The 18308-nt window shown below is 34.3% G+C and overlaps 2 protein-coding genes across 2 annotated transcripts; both read left to right on the forward strand.

Moving 5' to 3' along the window:
• Positions 1 to 628: 628 nt before the first annotated feature.
• On the forward strand, positions 629 to 12148 carry LOC120272155 (serine/threonine-protein kinase STY46-like). Its single transcript, XM_039278916.1, has 16 exons — positions 629 to 1047; positions 1239 to 1353; positions 2766 to 2866; positions 3020 to 3139; positions 4183 to 4237; positions 5080 to 5190; positions 6172 to 6222; positions 7102 to 7277; positions 7360 to 7467; positions 7787 to 7860; positions 7998 to 8173; positions 8573 to 8668; positions 11039 to 11119; positions 11196 to 11249; positions 11754 to 11888; positions 11984 to 12148. The coding sequence occupies exons 1-16, from the start codon at positions 854 to 856 to the stop codon at positions 12059 to 12061; spliced, it is 1725 nt and encodes a 574-aa protein (XP_039134850.1). The 5' UTR covers positions 629 to 853; the 3' UTR covers positions 12062 to 12148.
• Positions 12149 to 15025: 2877 nt separating this feature from the next.
• On the forward strand, positions 15026 to 18308 carry LOC120271663 (mechanosensitive ion channel protein 6-like). Its single transcript, XM_039278338.1, has 5 exons — positions 15026 to 16206; positions 17123 to 17246; positions 17355 to 17648; positions 17737 to 17939; positions 18017 to 18308. Exons 1-5 carry the CDS (start codon positions 15026 to 15028, stop codon positions 18306 to 18308), a joined length of 2094 nt encoding a protein of 697 aa, XP_039134272.1.

Below are 18308 nucleotides of genomic sequence, written 5' to 3' on the forward strand. Positions count from 1 at the left end.
TGAATTCAAAATTTGCTTTAGAAAGTCAAAGCAACATTGACTTAAATTTCTTGATCTCAAATGTGAATTGCATTTTAATTGGCTTTATGAGGATATATCTATATATATATATATATATATATATATTTTTTTCAGCTTTTGAAAATGAACATTTTTAAAATACTTTTGGTCCATTTCCTATTTTGCTCTTGTACCAATAAAAATATAGAAATATTTAACGGGTTTAAATGATAAAATTTAATAAAAAGCGAGTATTTTGTAAAATAGACATTTACAGCATAATGCACAATAAAATTCCAAAATAATATTTTTATTAAATAAAATAAATAATTTATTTTTTCAAGATATCAACAATTTAGTTTTGCTCATGCTCTCAGCATAAACAAACATTATGATATTCTAAGAATATTTTTTAATATAAAAATCGAAAATTATACAAGGCAACATACATAGATATCTCTATAATATTTTGTTTTCACAGGGGTATATAAGTCAAAAGGAGCCATTCGAAAAATTAAAAAAAGGACCAGAACGCAAATGCACCACCATCATCATCATTAACATCATCAACAATGTAACGCACGATAAAACCCGCACAAACGCGAAAAGAAAAGAAAGAATCATCCCATTGTTTTCTCTCATTCTCTCATCTCATCTCATCTCATCTCATCTCGCCGCGCTGCATTTCGTGGTTTCTTTTTCTCTTTTTCTCTTCTCTTCATCTCACCATCCACATCATCTCTTGCGTCCCTTTCCCCTTTATATACTCCAATCTCATCATCGTCCTCCTCCTCCTCCTCCTCCTCCTCTCGTGAGCTCCGTGGATTCCCTCCGACCTTGGGTGCTTCCTTTGATGGCGATGGAGGAGACGGAGAGCTGCGGAAGCCGCGCAGTTGGGTCACCGACGACGCACACGCCACAGCAACGTCAGAAGCTTGATGTCTACAACGAGGTGCTCCGTCGTCTCAAGGACTTGGATTGCCCTGATGCTCGCTCGCCTTCGTTCGATGATGAGCTTTGGGCGCACTTCAACCGCCTCCCCGCTCGGTAAGCCCTTGTCTTGTTTCCTTTCTTGAAGGTCTCCGAATGAACTCTTTGGCCTCGAATTAGGCGCTGGCTTTGTTTGGATTGCGTTTTCGTGGTTGTTAAAATGGAGTTTTTTTGTGAATGGTATCGTATGTGGATTATCCCGAATGTTTTTTATAATAAGAAAGTTTGGATTTTTGTTTTTGAATAAGGTATGCGATGGATGTGAATGTGGAGAGAGCTGAAGATGTTCTGACCCACAAGAGATTGCTGCAATTGGCGCATGACCCTGCCAACAGGCCTGCCTTTGAAGTCCGGGTTGTCCAGGTAAAATTTTGCTGATTGATCCGAGTATCTTCTTTTTGTAATGTGACAGTGATTCTCTAAAGTTGGTCGTGCTGCCTTGAATCATTGACAGTTGTTTCTTTGGGTTCTAATAATGATCTTTACTTAAATCAGTCTTTTATCTCTTTCATTGGTTTACTATCTTCTATGAACTTCTTGGGCATTTTGGTAATGAGACATATATTAGAATGCTTGCATGCGGCATTTTTTTTAGCATGTAAATTTGTATAAAGAAAATAATTTTCTTAGAATTAACATTTGTTCGATTGAATGGGCCAACTTAATAGAATTTTAATAAGTATTGATTATTTGATGGTTTGAGATGATCATAAGAATGCCATGGCTTGTGCTTATTAACCATTATTACAATATACATCTTGTTTGCCTGTTGTTCATGTTCCTGGCTGCTCAAACTAATGGTGTGTGGTAATGTCCAATAATAAAGACCAGTGGATGAAAGAATCACAAATTATGTGGAGCATAAGCTGTATGTTACAATCAGTATAGCAGGCTAGATAAATTTCTATCTGGTCAAACTCGATTAACTCTATGCATTGCTCAATATCCTAACATGGCCTCCACTGCCTCCAAGAAAACATTGGATGTTGACTGAAGTTTTTTTATTTTTATGATAACTTACTAAGCTATGACACCAACCATAAGGCTAACAATGTTCTTATTCAAAAGTGTTTTGTGGTAAAATTTTTAAGGTGTCCATCCTTCAAGTCAGATGAACAAGCATTTTTTTTTTCTGACGACCTGATTTCTTTGGCTTTTCTCTTTGTACTAATCTGGAAAAAAAGTGGTGGAACTTGTCTACTTCTTTTTACCTACTTATGCCACTTCTGAAACTTTGTGATTCTGTAGAGTGGTGTTTTTCTTATCTTTGCATCCTTGCATCATTTGATTCTGAAATCATAGTTACTGCATTGTCTTCCATGGCCTCTATGTAGTGCTACATTTGCAAAACGCAACCATATAGCAGTTCTTGTTCTATTTTTGAGCAGGTTGGTGCCTTATTGTACCACCTGAGCTGATTCTATGTTGAAAATCAGAAAGACTAGGAATCTCATTGCTCCCAAGGAATTTGATAATGATAGATTTACTCTTTTAAATAAGGTGGCTGAGACCTTGGCTGCTTCTACTTCTTGCCAGAGGTTCCTTTGAGACTAATTTCTAAGATCTTTGTTCTCGATCAAATATTTGGTTAGCTCAATTTTTGCATGATAAAGATGTGCATATTTCGATGAAGCTTTATAATCTGCTCCTATAATGTGTTGGACGAGCTAGTTATGGGTTTTTATTTGAAGTCAGAATTTCATTCTAGATGCTGAATTCTTATTATGTAAGTGATTCATCACTTGAACTTAAATGTATCATGACCCCATGTGTAGGTCTCTCCGGTTCATGATGTAAATCTAATAAACTGTTCTGATCCTAGCGCGCAAGGGGAAGAAGATGCACCCTGCTCTTCAAATTACTTTAGTAGACAAAGGTGGTTTTACTTCTTTTTAGTTATCCCTTTATCTGACTTTGCTTTGTTGAAAAAACCTCTCTTTTATCTGGAATTTTCTCATGTGTACTATTCTTTTTATTGTTCATTTTTTCCTTATATAATTCTTGACTCATTTGTCTTCAAATTTTTCAGCACACATCCCCCTCCTGCCTTTGGTTCATCTGCAAATCTGGAAGCACTTGCCCTTGAAGCCAGCAAACCTCAAGTTCAAGATGGAGATAGTGCTGCAAATTCTTTCACAGACTTACCAAGGTTATTTCTAAGTTATTTCTGGTGATCTCTCAAGTTTACATAATTGTTTAATTTGGTCCCTTAAGTCAGATAAATGTTCATTTTGGTCCTCCAACTAAACAACTATTATTCAATTTGGCCATTTTGTTTGCTCTGGTGAGCCAAACAGCAGAAACCTAGTTAAGTATTACAATCAAATATTTAGAAAATATTGGTTGACAATCAATATTTCCCAAGTTAAACTTGTGGAGCTTGGGTTAGTCACCATCTAGTTGGTTTGTGTACACCCTTCTTGAAACTTTGAGATTACAAGTGCTCGAAGTTATGCTATTTTCCATTTTGTTTAGTTTCCAAAATCATTCTTCCATTGTATTTTTTAGTTAAGTTCATTCTTGTATTTATTTTTGGGTAATTTGTTCTCAATTGAAAGTGTCCCTATGGTAGAAACTTTATTTGTTGTAAGAGAAAATTTTGATAATCTACTTTTTTTTTGGCATTTTTTTCATTTTTTACTTGGTGATTATCAAAGTTCAAACAGTGGAAGGTTTTCTTCACCTGTTATAGTCGTCCTTATTATTCTTATTTTCTCACTTATTCTATTTTACTTAAATATTTTGTTATTATTTGAGTTTTATATTGTTTACTTTCTCAAAGAACTATTACTTTATTACTTCATATTGCTATTGTGAGTCTTCAACATTCTTTATCCTGTCATCAGTAGTGTGTATTTGATGATGTTTCCAGTTTTGTTCCTCTTGTTAATATTGGCCACTCTGCCTTTTAATCTTGTTGTGATGCATATGAGGGACTTGCAATTTTTCATGGTTTTGGTTTTAAGTTTTTCAAAAGCTTATGGCTTTAAGGTTTTGAAACAGTATCATAAATTAAGTTTGTCCTTATTTACTTCTAGATGTATTCATTTGATAGAATGCATCACTGGCTACATGACTTCCTTTATTGGTTAATTTATGATTTTTTTTTCCCTCGTCGTCTGGTGGTATTGTAGCATGATCTCTATTCATAGTGCAGAGTATTAAATATCATGTCTCGTGATTCTGTTTCAGGCCCATGCACGAAATAACCTTTTCAACTGATGACAAACCGAAACTTTTAAGTCAGGTAACTCACTTTATCTTTTCTTAACTGTAGGATCGACACAAAGATAATTTGGATCATATCTGTGAACTTTAGCCATAATTTATCTCTGAACTCTGAAGATGCTTTTTATACTCCCATCACCCATGAATTCTGTAAATTCTTTGTATCTATTGACTTTATGCTTTATTTCCTCTCATTGTGTATCTTTCTTTATGTTATGTGTTTGCTAACTTTGGGATAATAATGCCACTTTTTCTTGCCTTTCATTTATCCATTTATGAACTATCAGTTCTTTCAAGCAGTTCAAGGCGCTTGTCCTCTCCAATCATTGATCTTTCTGGACTACAGAAATTAGTCTGCTCCTTGATGAGGGTCTTTGCCAATTATTTTGGGAAATTATTGATTCTTATTCATGTTTAATTGTGATGAGATGAAGTGACAAGTTTTAGGTCCAGGGACAGAATCTTAAAAGGACTTCACAATGATCCATGAATTTAAATAATAGATTTATACTTTATTAGTAGTTTGATTAATCAATGATTGATTGAGTTGGAATTTATGTCTGGTAGTTCTGGAACATAAATTTTGTTTTCTTTTAGTTTGAATGCTGTGATGGGTTCTAATTTAATCTACATTTATTTTTAATGCAAAGTATTATGATGTTCAATGATATTTTTATATCTCTTGCCACATGCTCCTTATGTTTTGTTCCATTTTCCTGACCATTGGTTCAATTGAGTTACTACCCATTTATGCTTACTAATTGTGCTGTGGCTATTCTGAAAGAAAATTCGTAGCATGTTATGTGCCAAACTTATTTTTGTCAAGTAATTGCATGAATTTGCTACTGCTTATGTTTTCAGCTGACATCTTTGCTTGCGGAGGTTGGACTTAATATCCAAGAGGCACACGCATTTTCCACTAATGATGGGTACTCATTAGACGTTTTTGTTGTGAGTGGTTGGCCATATGAGGTATTGTTCACATTCATGCCTTTTGTGTTCCATTTGAAATTTGTCTTTGGTGTAATGCATTGAATGTTTTTTTCTGTAGTTTTTTGGGTAACTATTTTGATTTTCAGCACAGAAGTTCTGACTTGCAGCAAACTGATGGTAGACATAAACAATCTGCCAACTTTTTGTTATAAATTAGCAAACTAGCTGTTATTGTTGAAGGAATGAATTGTTCACTAATGCAGCTATTGAATACCTTTTTGGAGTGAAATGGAATTAGTTAATAATTCATATCACTTCTCAAATAAATTTGATGCTATACACCACAGGCAGTAAGAAAACAATATGTTTACACTTTTATTAAGTTTATTTATTTAAAGGCTAACAAATGGATTTTGTTGATATAATATTAATATGTAAGATCACCTTCATCATTTAGAAGATATAGCTTGAATTTCTTATGAACTGTACTGTTCTCGGTAATAGTTTATATCACACCACTCTTTCTACTGTGGGTTTCACAATTCTTCAGTGGCTTTAAAAGGGGACCATGATGCATTTTATATTCCTTGTCTTTCTCTGCTGTCTGTAGAAAATCTTCAACTTATAACTTTCACTTTAAATGGCTTACATAGCCATTTTTAACTACTTCATCACCAATACCATCTGTCTTGTAAAAGTGTGCCCAATTTCAACACTCGTCACTAATATGTTTGTAAGTGTCCAATTTCCTTTTTTTCTTTATTTCTCTCTTTTTTTATTTTTAAATTATTTTTTTTATGCCATTTTGCTTATTTTGAAACCCTTTTCTCTCTGGTAATGGATTTATCATGATAGTAACATCTGTGAGATGTTTTGTTGAATTTTATTCTTTACATCTTTTTTGATGCTTTTGTGATCACAAATGATTTAAGTTATTGTCTTTTAGCATTATTTCCATGGAAGCCTAAGTTATTGTCTGGAATGATATTTATTTATTTATTTTTTTGGTAATATATATAGGAGACCGATCAGCTTAAGTATGAATTGCAGACGGAACTTGACAAGATTGAGGTAATTTTCTTTTTCAAAACACACCATTTATACAATTTTAATTGTGCTAATTTAATGAGTGCTGTCAGTAGACGATTTAATTGTGAGTAGTTGATTTTTAGTAAATTGGTATGAATGCTGTACCTGAACGATTATTATGCTCCAATAGGTAAAATTGCTATTTGAAGTTCTAGACAAGTAGAGCAAATAGTGGATGCCTTCTTAATCTTCGTTAATTAAATCTCCCCTCTTTGCAAAGTTAACATTCTTCCCTTTTGAGGATTGTAATTAAGCTTATGTTTCAATTTCATTTTGGAGTTCCACAACCTGTTAAACATCATTCATGTAATTATGCTGTCTTTTGATAATGGTTTCTTAGTATGATAAAGTGGTTACCGGCTAGTTTCATTAGGTTCCCATTAGCATCGGCCTGGAGAGGGTGTAATATACGAGGCCTTACCTTGCATGAGAAGATGCTATTTTCCTTCCTTTGCTGGAACATGGCCCACTGGAAAGTAGCATGGTGTCAGTACAGACAATACTCGGGCTATATAGGCATTGAAGCTCAATGATGGTTGCAGGTGGTGCTAGAAGCCTGTAGTTTATTGGTTTACTCGCTAAATATGATCACTGTGCCTTAGGTTTTGTTTTATCAATGCTTGAAATGCTATAGTCTATTTATTTTGTTTGATTTGGTCTATGACTTTTTCTTAACCACTGAAACTTAATTTCATGCTTGTCTTCTTTTACCTCATACTGATCTATTCTGCTAGACTTGAAAATAGTTATTTTGGCCAGTGTTATTCTACCTTCTTATCTGTTCTTCATTCCGTCCATTGAAATTTGGGTTTATATAACTATCTCACTGTGGTGTATACATCACTTTCGAGTTCACTGTAGAAGCAAGCAGGTTCGAAATCCTATTCATGGTCTCCCGTGATGGATAATGCACATTCTGGAGAAGAATCTCTTCCTGCACATGTTCAGATACCTACTGATGGCACTGATGTATGGGAAATTGATTTTAGGCTCCTGAAATTCGAGAGCAAAGTTGCATCTGGTTCATATGGTGACCTGTATGTCTTCCTTTCTAATCAGCTAATATATTTGCTTCTCACATTTTTATTTATTTTTCTGGCCTTATGTTTTCTTTTCCAGTTACCGAGGGACTTACTGTAGTCAGGATGTTGCTATCAAGGTACTTAAGCCCGAACGTGTTAATGTGGATATGCAGCGTGAGTTTGCTCAGGAAGTCTACATAATGAGGTCAGTTAGGATGTCAATGCTTCTGTTTTCCTTGCTAATGGTTGATCGCCTTATAATATTTATGGGCAACAGAGATTGAAGTGGATTTTGTAGTTATGATTTTTTGTGATTTATCATTGCAGAAATAGAATATCTTGTTTAATATGTAAATTGTGCTATAATTGAGGTAAAATATGGAACTTTGCTTTTTTGTGGCACAATTGTAAGCTTGATGATTCTCATTGAACCAAATGAACTTTAAGATCCTTGATCATGTATTTGTATATGTAATATCTTGGCTGCTAAAAGGATTCATCCTTTACTTGGTTTGTTTTTGCAGGAAAGTTCGGCACAAGAATGTTGTGCAGTTTATTGGTGCATGCACTCGACCTCCAAAATTGTGCATTATTACAGGTACTACAGCCTTTCAAATTCTTGGAATCCTTTGGTTTCTTGTTTTCTGATCTGTTGATTTGAATAGTTGGTCAACATCTTCTTTCTTTCTGGTAGTGAATAAATTTATCTGACTATGGTTTTTCTCTCTTCTGTAGAGTTTATGTCTGGAGGAAGTGTGTATGACTTTCTTCACAAGCAAAAGGGTGTTTTCAAGCTACCAGCTTTGCTCCGAGTGGCAATTGATGTTTCTAAAGGCATGAATTATTTGCACCAGAACAATATTATCCACCGAGACTTGAAGGCTGCCAACCTTCTGATGGATGAAAATGAGGTAAGAAGTTTTTATGCATGATGCTGTTAAGATGGTGATTTTTCTAATGCGGTTACATATCTAAGCGTAGGAAGCATTCTTTTGTTATTTACACTCAACTAATCTTTTGATGTCTGTCTTTGATTTTTGATATTCACATCTAGTTTGTAATGCATAAAAGGTGGTGAGCTTGACTTTCTGTCTCTTCCCTTTATTCCCTCAATTAAGGTCTAAAAGATGCTTTATGAAGCAAGAAAACCTATGTATCCTGTTTTGCCTTCTTATCATTGTGTTAGTAGTGCTATAGTCATTAAAGTAGTACTCTTCTCTCAGAAGATCAACATAGGAACAATAAAAAATATGACTAGAAAAACTGTATTTTGTTGGATTTAACAGGTGACTGGTACTAATGTTACGTAGGTTGTCAAGGTTGCTGATTTTGGAGTTGCTCGAGTTAAGGCTCAGTCTGGAGTCATGACTGCAGAAACAGGAACATATCGATGGATGGCACCTGAGGTTAGTTTTCTGAATGATCCTTTTGTTTCCTTGCAAATTAATAGTAGGCTGTTAGAATTTTTAGCTCTCTTTTTGAAATCCAGAATTCTTTTATTTATGTATTTTTGATTGTGCTCATCTTGTTAGATACTTGTTGAGCATCTGAAATTTAAGCTGATCCTTAATGAAAGGCCTCACAGTGCAATTTATTTATTATTTAGTATAGGAACGCTTGTATGGCAGCATAATTCAATTATGTAGCTATCGCTCGTAACAATCAGGTCTGGACTTTGTATTTTACGGTTCAATCCTCTTATGGTAGCCTGTGGTCTTAAATTGAGCATGGTCCAGTTCGAAATTAAAGCATAACTTGGTCTGAGTTTAGAGCATTCACCAGAAATTATCTGAAACAAATTTATTTAGTGGAATGTTTAAATTAAGTCTGAATATACTTGTTTGTTGATCAATTTCATATTTGAAGTAAATAGGAATAAATCATCATGATACCATGATGAAACTTTGTGAGTTTGTTTATTTGAAGTATAGTCCAACAATTGAGCTGTTATCTCTTTGAAACATTTAGATTGAGCATAATTTTATACAGCTAAATCTTGTTCTCCTATGAGGAATTATGGTCCTAACCTTCTAATCTTTTAAAGTTAACTTATTAAGAGTCAAATTGGTTGTCCATCCTGGTGAGCTGTTAATGATAAAGATCGGGAGCGCAGCTTGATGTCCTTTTTAGAAAAGAGTAGCAGGGCAAACAAGCTCTGGAACAATCCAGTGGCAGTTTTTGAGATTGACAGTTTCTAATATTTCTGTATAGTTGAGATATGATGAGTTTGAGTTACACTTACAAAGTAAGCTTTCGGTTCTCTGTAGTAGAGTAATATAATCATTTACAACTTGAGGTGACTTAAATATGCTCAGCCATAATGATGTAAAAGAGGAAGTGGCTTGGAAGTAGGGCGTAAACTTGTAGGAAATTGTACTCCATTAACTGAGTTACAATTCATAATACGAGGGTTTATTAGGCCTACATATGGTGGTAAGATGAGATGTTTCTAGTGAGGACATGTTCGTAAGATACTTTGAAAACTTTGTAAAGATGCCAGGTGTATACTTTCTCCATTCTTCTTCAAATGCCAAGGTGGCCTGTCTTATGGCAGTAAGGAGATGCAAGCTTCACTTTGTCAAGAAGATTTAAATGTTAAGATGCCAGGTGTGGTCTACAAACTTCACTTTGTCAAGATACTTAAGATGCCAACGGTAGTTTTAATGTATTCTAAAGAGAATAATTATTATTTTCTTTACCCCCTCAATGATTATTCTCTCACTGTGGATCTTGTGAAACATGCAGAATTGTTTTCAAACTACAGACCATTGCATCTCTCCATTCTGTTGAATGAACTGCTTTTTATAAGTAATTGGTTCTTTTATGCCATTATCTTCAACCAGCAGAAGAATTCTCCAAGCCACATCCAAAATATGCTAATGTAGCACTGGTTCAAGATAATGGTGTAAAAGAACCAATTACATATGAAAAAGCAGTTCACTCAAAAGAATGGAGAGATGCAATGCTCCGAAGTTTGAAAACAATTTGGCATATTGACAAGATCTGCGGTGAGAGAATAATCATTGAGTGGGTTAAGAAAATAATGATTATTCTCTCTAGAATATGTTAGAACTACAGCTGGCATCTTAAGCATCTTCACAAAGTGAAGTTTGTAGGCTCCACCCGGCATTTTAACATTTATAGTGTCTTGACAAAGTGAAGCTTGCTCCTCCTTACCACCATAAAATAAGCCACCTTGGCATTTGAAGAATGGAGAGTATATACCTGGCATCTTTACATAAGCTGTTAAAGAATCTTTACAGAGTTTTTAATGTATCTTATCATCATGCCCTCACTAGAAACATCTCATGTTACCTCCATACACAAGCCTATAAATATCCCTTGCATTATGAATTGTAACTAAGTTAATGAAGTAAAATTTTCTCCATGTTTAAGCTTTCCTTCCAAGCCACTTCTCCTACAAATGGCTTTATGCTGCATGCTTCTGTGGTGTTCTTTGTTACTCTACTAAATATGTTCATATGATAGTTTTCAGTGTGTATTATTACATGCTGTCCACAGACATGCTTACATATCTACATAAATATACATATGCACTCTCACACACACACACACGTATTTATGTATATTAAAATTGAATTGATTTAAATGCTAATTTCATTTGATTTTGTTACACATCATATGTTTTTTCTGGCTATAACTGGGGCAATTTTACCTGACATTTTCCTATGCAAAATTCTCTAATTCTCTAATTTTCTTTTTCTGATTTCTTTTTTTCTGAAACACTTTCTAATCAAAGTTATTCTATCCTGGAGGTCATTGAACACAAGCCCTACGATCACAAGGCTGATGTTTTCAGTTTCTCTATTGTGCTTTGGGAACTATTGACTGGAAAGGTACCTGCTGCATAAATTCTGAACACCTTTATCATAAAGATGACTTCTTTCTTGAACTTCCAACTTCCCTTTTCAGCTTCCTTATGAATATTTAACACCACTCCAAGCAGCAGTAGGTGTGGTTCAAAAGGTATGCATCACTTTGAAATTTTATTTTTACAATTCCATTGAAATTTTTATTCTGATCAAAATGAACCATTCTGCAATTGGTTTCACATGCAAAGTGCCATTCATTGGGATGTTCACTTTAATTTTGGAATTTTCAGCACAACCTGCTCAAATATTAGATCTTCCCCTTTAATCTTATTTGTCTTCCCTAGAAAAGATCCAAATTAATCATGCCAAAAATTGTTCACATGAATTCCTTGTTCAGATTTCGTTTCTGTAGCGGATCTAAGAATGGTATAACTGCCATTAAAACTTACTTTGTTTCCTTTGTGTATTCACGTCCAAGTAAATGGTCATGGGCAAGGATTTCATGCTGCTGTAGATGTTCTCAAAGACATATATATATATATATATATATATATGGAACTTTTTGTTTGTGGTTGTTTGACATATTGCGCATTAGACTAGATATAATGGCTTTTACATGTTAATTACAAAGCTCAAGGGTTTTCGGTATTTATTTCAGGGTCTGAGACCTACCATTCCTAAGAACACTCATTTTAAACTTACGGAGCTGCTCGAGAAATGCTGGCAACAAGATCCGGATTTGAGGCCCGACTTTTCTGAAATCCTAGAAATGCTCCAAGTTATAGCGAAGGAGGTTGAATATCCATGCTCACTATCTTTCAGACTTTCAGCCATCTGCTTTTGTTATATTTTCATCGGTTTCAATAATACGATATTTTGATTAAACAGGTTGGTGATGAACCAGATGACAAGATCAAAGAGAAGTCATCCGGCGGGTTTCTCTCGGTTCTCAGAAGAGGTCTCTGAAATTACAGTAATTATTTCCCCATCTTCCCTTGTGGTATTTGTATCGGAATGTACAGTAATTTTTATTTTCAATAACCTGCTTCTTAATTTTTGATGTCCAACTTAGGTCAGGTCACTAAAGTGTGGTTTGACTCACTTTTTTCATCGGTTTTATGACAAGCGGTTCATGGTTAGTCTATGAGCAATGAAATTATTTGTTGGACTTTGTTTGGTCTCAATTTTTTTCTACATTTGAATTTGCACCATTTTTACTTAAATATTTTGAGACATTATGATTGTTTTTTCCCCTCTCCTCATGACTCCTATCATTTTCTTGAATTTTTCTTAAATGCTGAATAATTATGCTTCCCGCTTCTAGTGGTGTTCTGTTTGTCTTTGTTTTGTCTTAATACTAGTTTCACTCCCGATGGACAGTTTTGGTCGTTTGTTGTTGTGTCGCTTATGTTGTTTGTTGTGTTTTTTTTCATCATTTATCATGTTATATTCTGTTCTTTTTATCTTAATGGATTATGATTTATTCAATTGAAAAACTGAATAACTGGCCACTGGATGTGCACCAAGCTTATATATTATTAGACAATGGTTTTCCAATGATTTAGTTTTGCATTTTCTTGATATTCCGAGTCCATGATTTTCTAAAAGTTTTTGCTGTTCTTTATTCCAATAAATGTGATTTATCTTATTTTTTCTTACAAAACCAAAAAGAAAAGAAAGGTTTGCAGTTTCATGCTTGTATGGTTTGGTCTGGCGTGTTATTAAATTTCACACTTATCGTGTTTGTGTTTGTGTTTGCGTTTACGTGCAGAATTGTGTCTAACTTTTGCATGCAAAATGTACTTAAAAGTCCATGTGACCTTTATGATGTCATACTTATATTTATTTTAAAGTATAAGGTTAAATCCACATTGTTATTACCTCTACATTATAAAAGCTGGTTTTTTATTTTATTTTTTCTTTATTCAGATGTGGGTTTGATCCTATTTCACACACGCACACACACACACACACACAAAAGAAAAGAATAAATCATATAATTATATAAACTTTATTTTGAGTGGGTGATGTCTTTTTAAAACATTGATATCATCTTTGTACTTAGATAACAATTTTTTCACATTCATCTTTATTACTAGGTTATCATACTCAGTAAAAAGGATATGTATTTTTTAAGTATATAATATTGTTGATAAGGTGGGTGACACATACATATATATATATATATATACAGCTTTATCAAACAAAAAGAAAAAAAGGAAAACGTTTATAGACAAAAAATAAATAAATAATGTAATTCATTATGTATGACGTCTTAGTAATATAGTGGAACACATAGACCATGTTTAATATTATTAAAATACAAAGACAAATGCATTAACTACTTACTAGAAGGATTCCACGTAATAATAATACTACTACTGCATAGCTAGAAGTTTCAAACAGTGCCATGCATAAGTCCCTCAATCCTCACCACGTTGCCACCAAAATGATATTCCTTCAATACTACTAATTCTAAATCAACATGTCATCAAATCATCACCATCTGTCCTTTTGTTTTCTTTTTATATTTTTTCTCTGACAGATGTCCCTATTCTTTCTCTCATCAATCTCTAGACATATAAAAAAAAACATCCCTCATCTGTCTAGGTGTACCCCTACTCAATTAATTAAAATTTAATTAGTTCATCAGTCAATGAAATTTTTTAAATTGAACAAAGCTCATACTACAGTAATATTAAAGTGTCTAGATTAAAAAATATCGAGTTTGAATTTTATTATAGTAGTGATAATAAATTTTCGGTTATGAATATAAATTTGTTATTCAAATCTTTTTATTATTTGATGAAAATATAAAAATTGAATAATTAATTATTGGCTTATAATTATCGAAACAAAATTTTAACCCTATAATTTAAATCTATATTATAATTTTTTTGATAAAACTATATTATTTTATTTATCAATTAGTTTTATATTTTATCTATAATCCTCGGTGTCCAGGATCACCACCAACCCGTTTACTTTGTTTTCCTTGAAATTTCTTAATTATTGTTATACAATTATTCATATCTGCCGCATAGAAACACATTAATTTTTCTATTTAATTAAATATTTTTAAATTTTACTCCATCATAAATCATGATAGTGAAACGGGTAACACTGACTTTTCTCAAATGGCTGCATAAACCCTAAATTTTATTTATTTTTTAATTCTGTTTATAATTTTTATTCTTTTTTCACATATTATTCACATAAATTTAAAAAAAATCAAAATACTAAAACAGTACTTCTATTTTGTGTGTTAGCTCTTTTTGTATTTCTAATATAAAATCTTTTTTCCTGTATTTATATATTTTTGTTTTTTAGCTGATGAATCCTTTTAGTCCTTGTATTTGTACTTTTTCATTTATTTTGGTTTCTACAGCTGACGGTCGTTCTTCAGCTCGAAGGAGCAAAATACCATGATGAAACTGTTCAAATACGAAAACCAAAAAGACGGATTTTATATTAGAATGACTAAAAAGACAAAACGTAAAATAGAGGACCATTTTAATATTTGATTTAATTGCTATATAGAAGGTCCCTGTAATTATATATTTTTTGCCCTTTTAGTTTTTGCAATATTTTTAGGTACAATTAAATCCTCATATTTAGTCGAGTTATGGTGTAGATGGGTAAGTGTAAATTGCAAGAGTAGAGTAGAACGACCCAACTCGACCAAATATGATGATTTAATTGTACTTAAAAATATTAAAATGATTAAAAAAACAAAAAATAAACAATTATAGAGATATATACTAAAATTAAATCTTGATATTTTAACCGATTAAAAAACACCAAAAATAATAATAATAACAATAATAATAATTATGACTGTCACTATCCCAACCATATATATATATATATATATATACATGCATCAAAATCCAACTGAACCTCTAAAACCCTCGTTTCCATTCCTCCACCATGGACAACAAAGACTTCGTCGTCAACGTCGAGACCTCCGCCGTCATCGCCGCCGCCACCTCCACCACCTCCGACGGGAACCACAGTCGAGATCCAACATACGCGTTCTTGAAAGACAACAACAACACCAACTCCAATGCAAACCCCATCACAAGCGCCGCCTCCTTCCGCCGCCGCTCCTCCACCCTCCACCGCCTCAAAACCCGCTGCCGCTTCTCCGACGAAATCTCCCACTCCCCCCCTGCCGACCAAAACGACGACGACGAAGACCCATTCCTCGACGACGACATCTCCGGCGTTCCCTCCTCTCGCTGGAATCCCAAACCCTTGAAGATCCTCCAATGGATCAGCCTCTTCTTGATCCTCACTTTCCTCTCTTGCTCCCTTTCGATCCATCTCCTCCAACGCATTAAGCTCTGGGGTCTCCATCTCTGGAAATGGGCGCTCCTAGCTCTTGCCCTAGTGTGCGGCCGCCTCGTCTCCGGCTGGGCCGTTCGCATCGTCGTCCTCCTCATGGAACGCAACTTTCTCCTCCGTCGCCGGGTGCTGTACTTCGTCTACGGCCTTCGCCATGCCGTCCAAAACTGCCTCTGGCTCGGCCTCGTCCTCCTCGCTTGGCATTTCATCTTCGATGGTGCTTTGGAACGCCGGCCGGATTCTAAGCCTCTCTCGTACATCACCAAGGTTCTCCTCTGCCTTTTGGTTGCCACTCTGTTTCGCCTTGCCAAAACCCTTCTTGTCAAAGTTCTTGCATCTTCTTTCCATGTGAGTACCTATTTTGATCGGATTCAAGAGTCTCTGTTCAATCAGTATGTCATTGAGACGCTCTCTGGGCCTCCTGTCATTGAGATTCAGCACCGTAGTTGTGAACAGAAACTTCAAAATGGACGCTTTAAGAGTGTGAAGTTCTCTGCAGATGTTTGTAGGAAGGATGGCAATGGTAAGAAGGAAGAGGAAGGGATTAGGATTGATCACTTGCATAAGCTTAATCAGAAGAATGTTTCAGCTTGGAGCATGAAGAGATTGATGAAGGTTGTTCGATATGGGTCTCTTTCCACTCTTGATGAGAGGATATTTGAAGCAGGAGATGAAAATGAGTCTGAGAAAGAGATACGAAATGAATTTGAGGCTAAAGCTGCTGCTAAAAGGATTTTCAATAATGTGGCAAAACCTGGATCAATGTGAGCTCTCCTTTCTTTTTTATTTCCTTCAATTCTCTTGAGTTTGCATTCATTTCATTGTAAGTATATGGAATTATATATATATATATATATATATTTAGTTTAATGATTTTGCAAAATGGTTGAATTTTTTTCTTCGACTTCTCACTTCTCTTATTGACTCCCTGAATTGTATATTATTATTCTCTAAATTAAATGCTGATATATTCTTTAGCTGAATTGGCTTTAACATGATTTTTGGATTTAGTCTTGAATTGATTGGCTCATAAATGTTAATATTTTGGTTATACTCTGTTTCTTCTATTGGTTCTAGTTGACTATTAGTTTTTATTTGATCTAGTACAATTGAAACTTTTCATAGATAAATTGAACTTGATAGTTGAATTTAATAATCTTAGGTTACTTTTTACCTCAGTTCCAATCATAGGAAATTCCAAGTTTTCTAGCAAGTTTAAACTAATGGCAAGCTAATTTGTAATATGCCCTGGCAACTATCACTCCATATTAGAAACCAGAATCATTTTGTTGCAAGCAACATCCTTCTCTACCAGGTGGCATTGTTATCCTTATAATTATATGTCTAACAATTATATGGGCCAGACAGCACATGCTCTTTTATTTAATTTATTTGAGATTTCTATCTGTCCATGAGAAATTCAAAGGCCTGCAACTCTATGTTAACTGGAATAGGGATCAGATGGGCATGTTACCCAGGTATCAGCAGATATATATGTATTTAGTCGATACATTTTTATTTTCCAGAGAATTGGATTAATCACTTGATATATTAGAAGTAAAGATGTTATTTATTCTCATTTTGTTTTCTTTTCATCATTTTCTAGCATTCAGTGTAGTAACTAATTAAGTAAATTATAACTTGCTTATTATATTGTTGGCATGTTTTACTTTCTTCTAGGTACATTTACTTGGTGGATTTGATGCGTTTTCTGAAGGAAGATGAAGCATTGAAAACTATTACTCTCTTTGAAGGATCCCGGGAACATGACAGAGTTAGCAAGAAGTCCCTCAAGAACTGGGTGGTAATGAGTCTCTCCCTTGTCATGTTATGCATTCTTGTGTTCATTAAATTTTCTATTTCTAGTAAGATTTTTAAGGTTCAAAACATTTTCGTTCTCCTTTCCATGCAGATAAATGCTTTTAGAGAACGGAGAGCCCTATCTTTAACACTAAATGATACTAAAACAGCGGTAAACAAGCTTCACCAGATGGTCAACATAATTGTTGGCATTATTGTGTTTGCTATATGGCTTCTTATTTTAGGCTTGGCAACAACCCATTTTTTGGTTTTCATCTGCTCTCAACTAGTTGTCGTGGCATTTATTTTCGGTAACACTTTGAAGATGATTTTTGAAGCTATCATTTTCTTATTTGTCATGCATCCCTTCGACGTCGGCGACCGCTGTGAAGTGGAAGGAGTTCAGGTAAACCCGAAACATTCTCAACCTTTTCACTCTCATACTAACAAAATTAAGTCCATGACTCATTGAAACATAACAATGCAAATTTCAGATGATTGTGGAAGAGATGAATATCCTTACAACTATTTTTCTGAGATTTGACAATCAGAAGATATCATATCCAAATAGTGTGCTTGCTACATTACCAATCAGCAACATTTATAGAAGTCCAGACATGGGAGACTCAATTGATTTCTGTGTCCATGTTGCAACTCCAATGGAAAAGCTTGCTGTCATGAAAGAAAGAATCATAAGGTGAGACTTTATTTATAACATCATATTGAAATTAAGTCTGACCAAATGAGTTAATTTGACACACCAATTGAATACAGGTTTATTGAGGATAGGAAGGAACATTGGTACCCAAATCCTTCAGTAGTACTTAAAGATGTGGATGATATGAACAGGCTGAAGATATCCATTTGGTTAAGGCACAGGATCAATTACCAAAACATGGGTGAGAGGTGGGCAAGGAGAGAACTAGTGGTTCAGGAGATGATTAAAGTTTTAAGAGAGCTTGAAATTGAGTACAGAATGCTGCCTGTTGATGTAAATCTACGCCAGATGGCTTCTTTGACATCTGATCGATTACCATGCACTTGGTCAACTTGTAAGTCATTATAA

The sequence above is a fragment of the Dioscorea cayenensis genome, chromosome 11, assembly GCF_009730915.1.
Source record: "Dioscorea cayenensis subsp. rotundata cultivar TDr96_F1 chromosome 11, TDr96_F1_v2_PseudoChromosome.rev07_lg8_w22 25.fasta, whole genome shotgun sequence".
Taxonomy (NCBI): domain Eukaryota; kingdom Viridiplantae; phylum Streptophyta; class Magnoliopsida; order Dioscoreales; family Dioscoreaceae; genus Dioscorea; species Dioscorea cayenensis.

Bases quoted from the DNA above. Each gene is read 5' to 3' on its own strand.
- LOC120272155 (XM_039278916.1), top strand. From the start codon at position 854: ATGGCGATGGAGGAGACGGAGAGCTGCGGAAGCCGCGCAGTTGGGTCA. The intron at 6,223-7,101 runs GTAATTTTCTTT...AGTTCACTGTAG, and splicing joins CGGAACTTGACAAGATTGAG to AAGCAAGCAGGTTCGAAATC. The intron at 8,669-11,038 runs GTTAGTTTTCTG...TCTATCCTGGAG, and splicing joins ATCGATGGATGGCACCTGAG to GTCATTGAACACAAGCCCTA.
- LOC120271663 (XM_039278338.1), top strand. From the start codon at position 15,026: ATGGACAACAAAGACTTCGTCGTCAACGTCGAGACCTCCGCCGTCATC. The intron at 16,207-17,122 runs GTGAGCTCTCCT...ACTTTCTTCTAG, and splicing joins GTGGCAAAACCTGGATCAAT to GTACATTTACTTGGTGGATT. The intron at 17,649-17,736 runs GTAAACCCGAAA...TGCAAATTTCAG, and splicing joins GTGAAGTGGAAGGAGTTCAG to ATGATTGTGGAAGAGATGAA.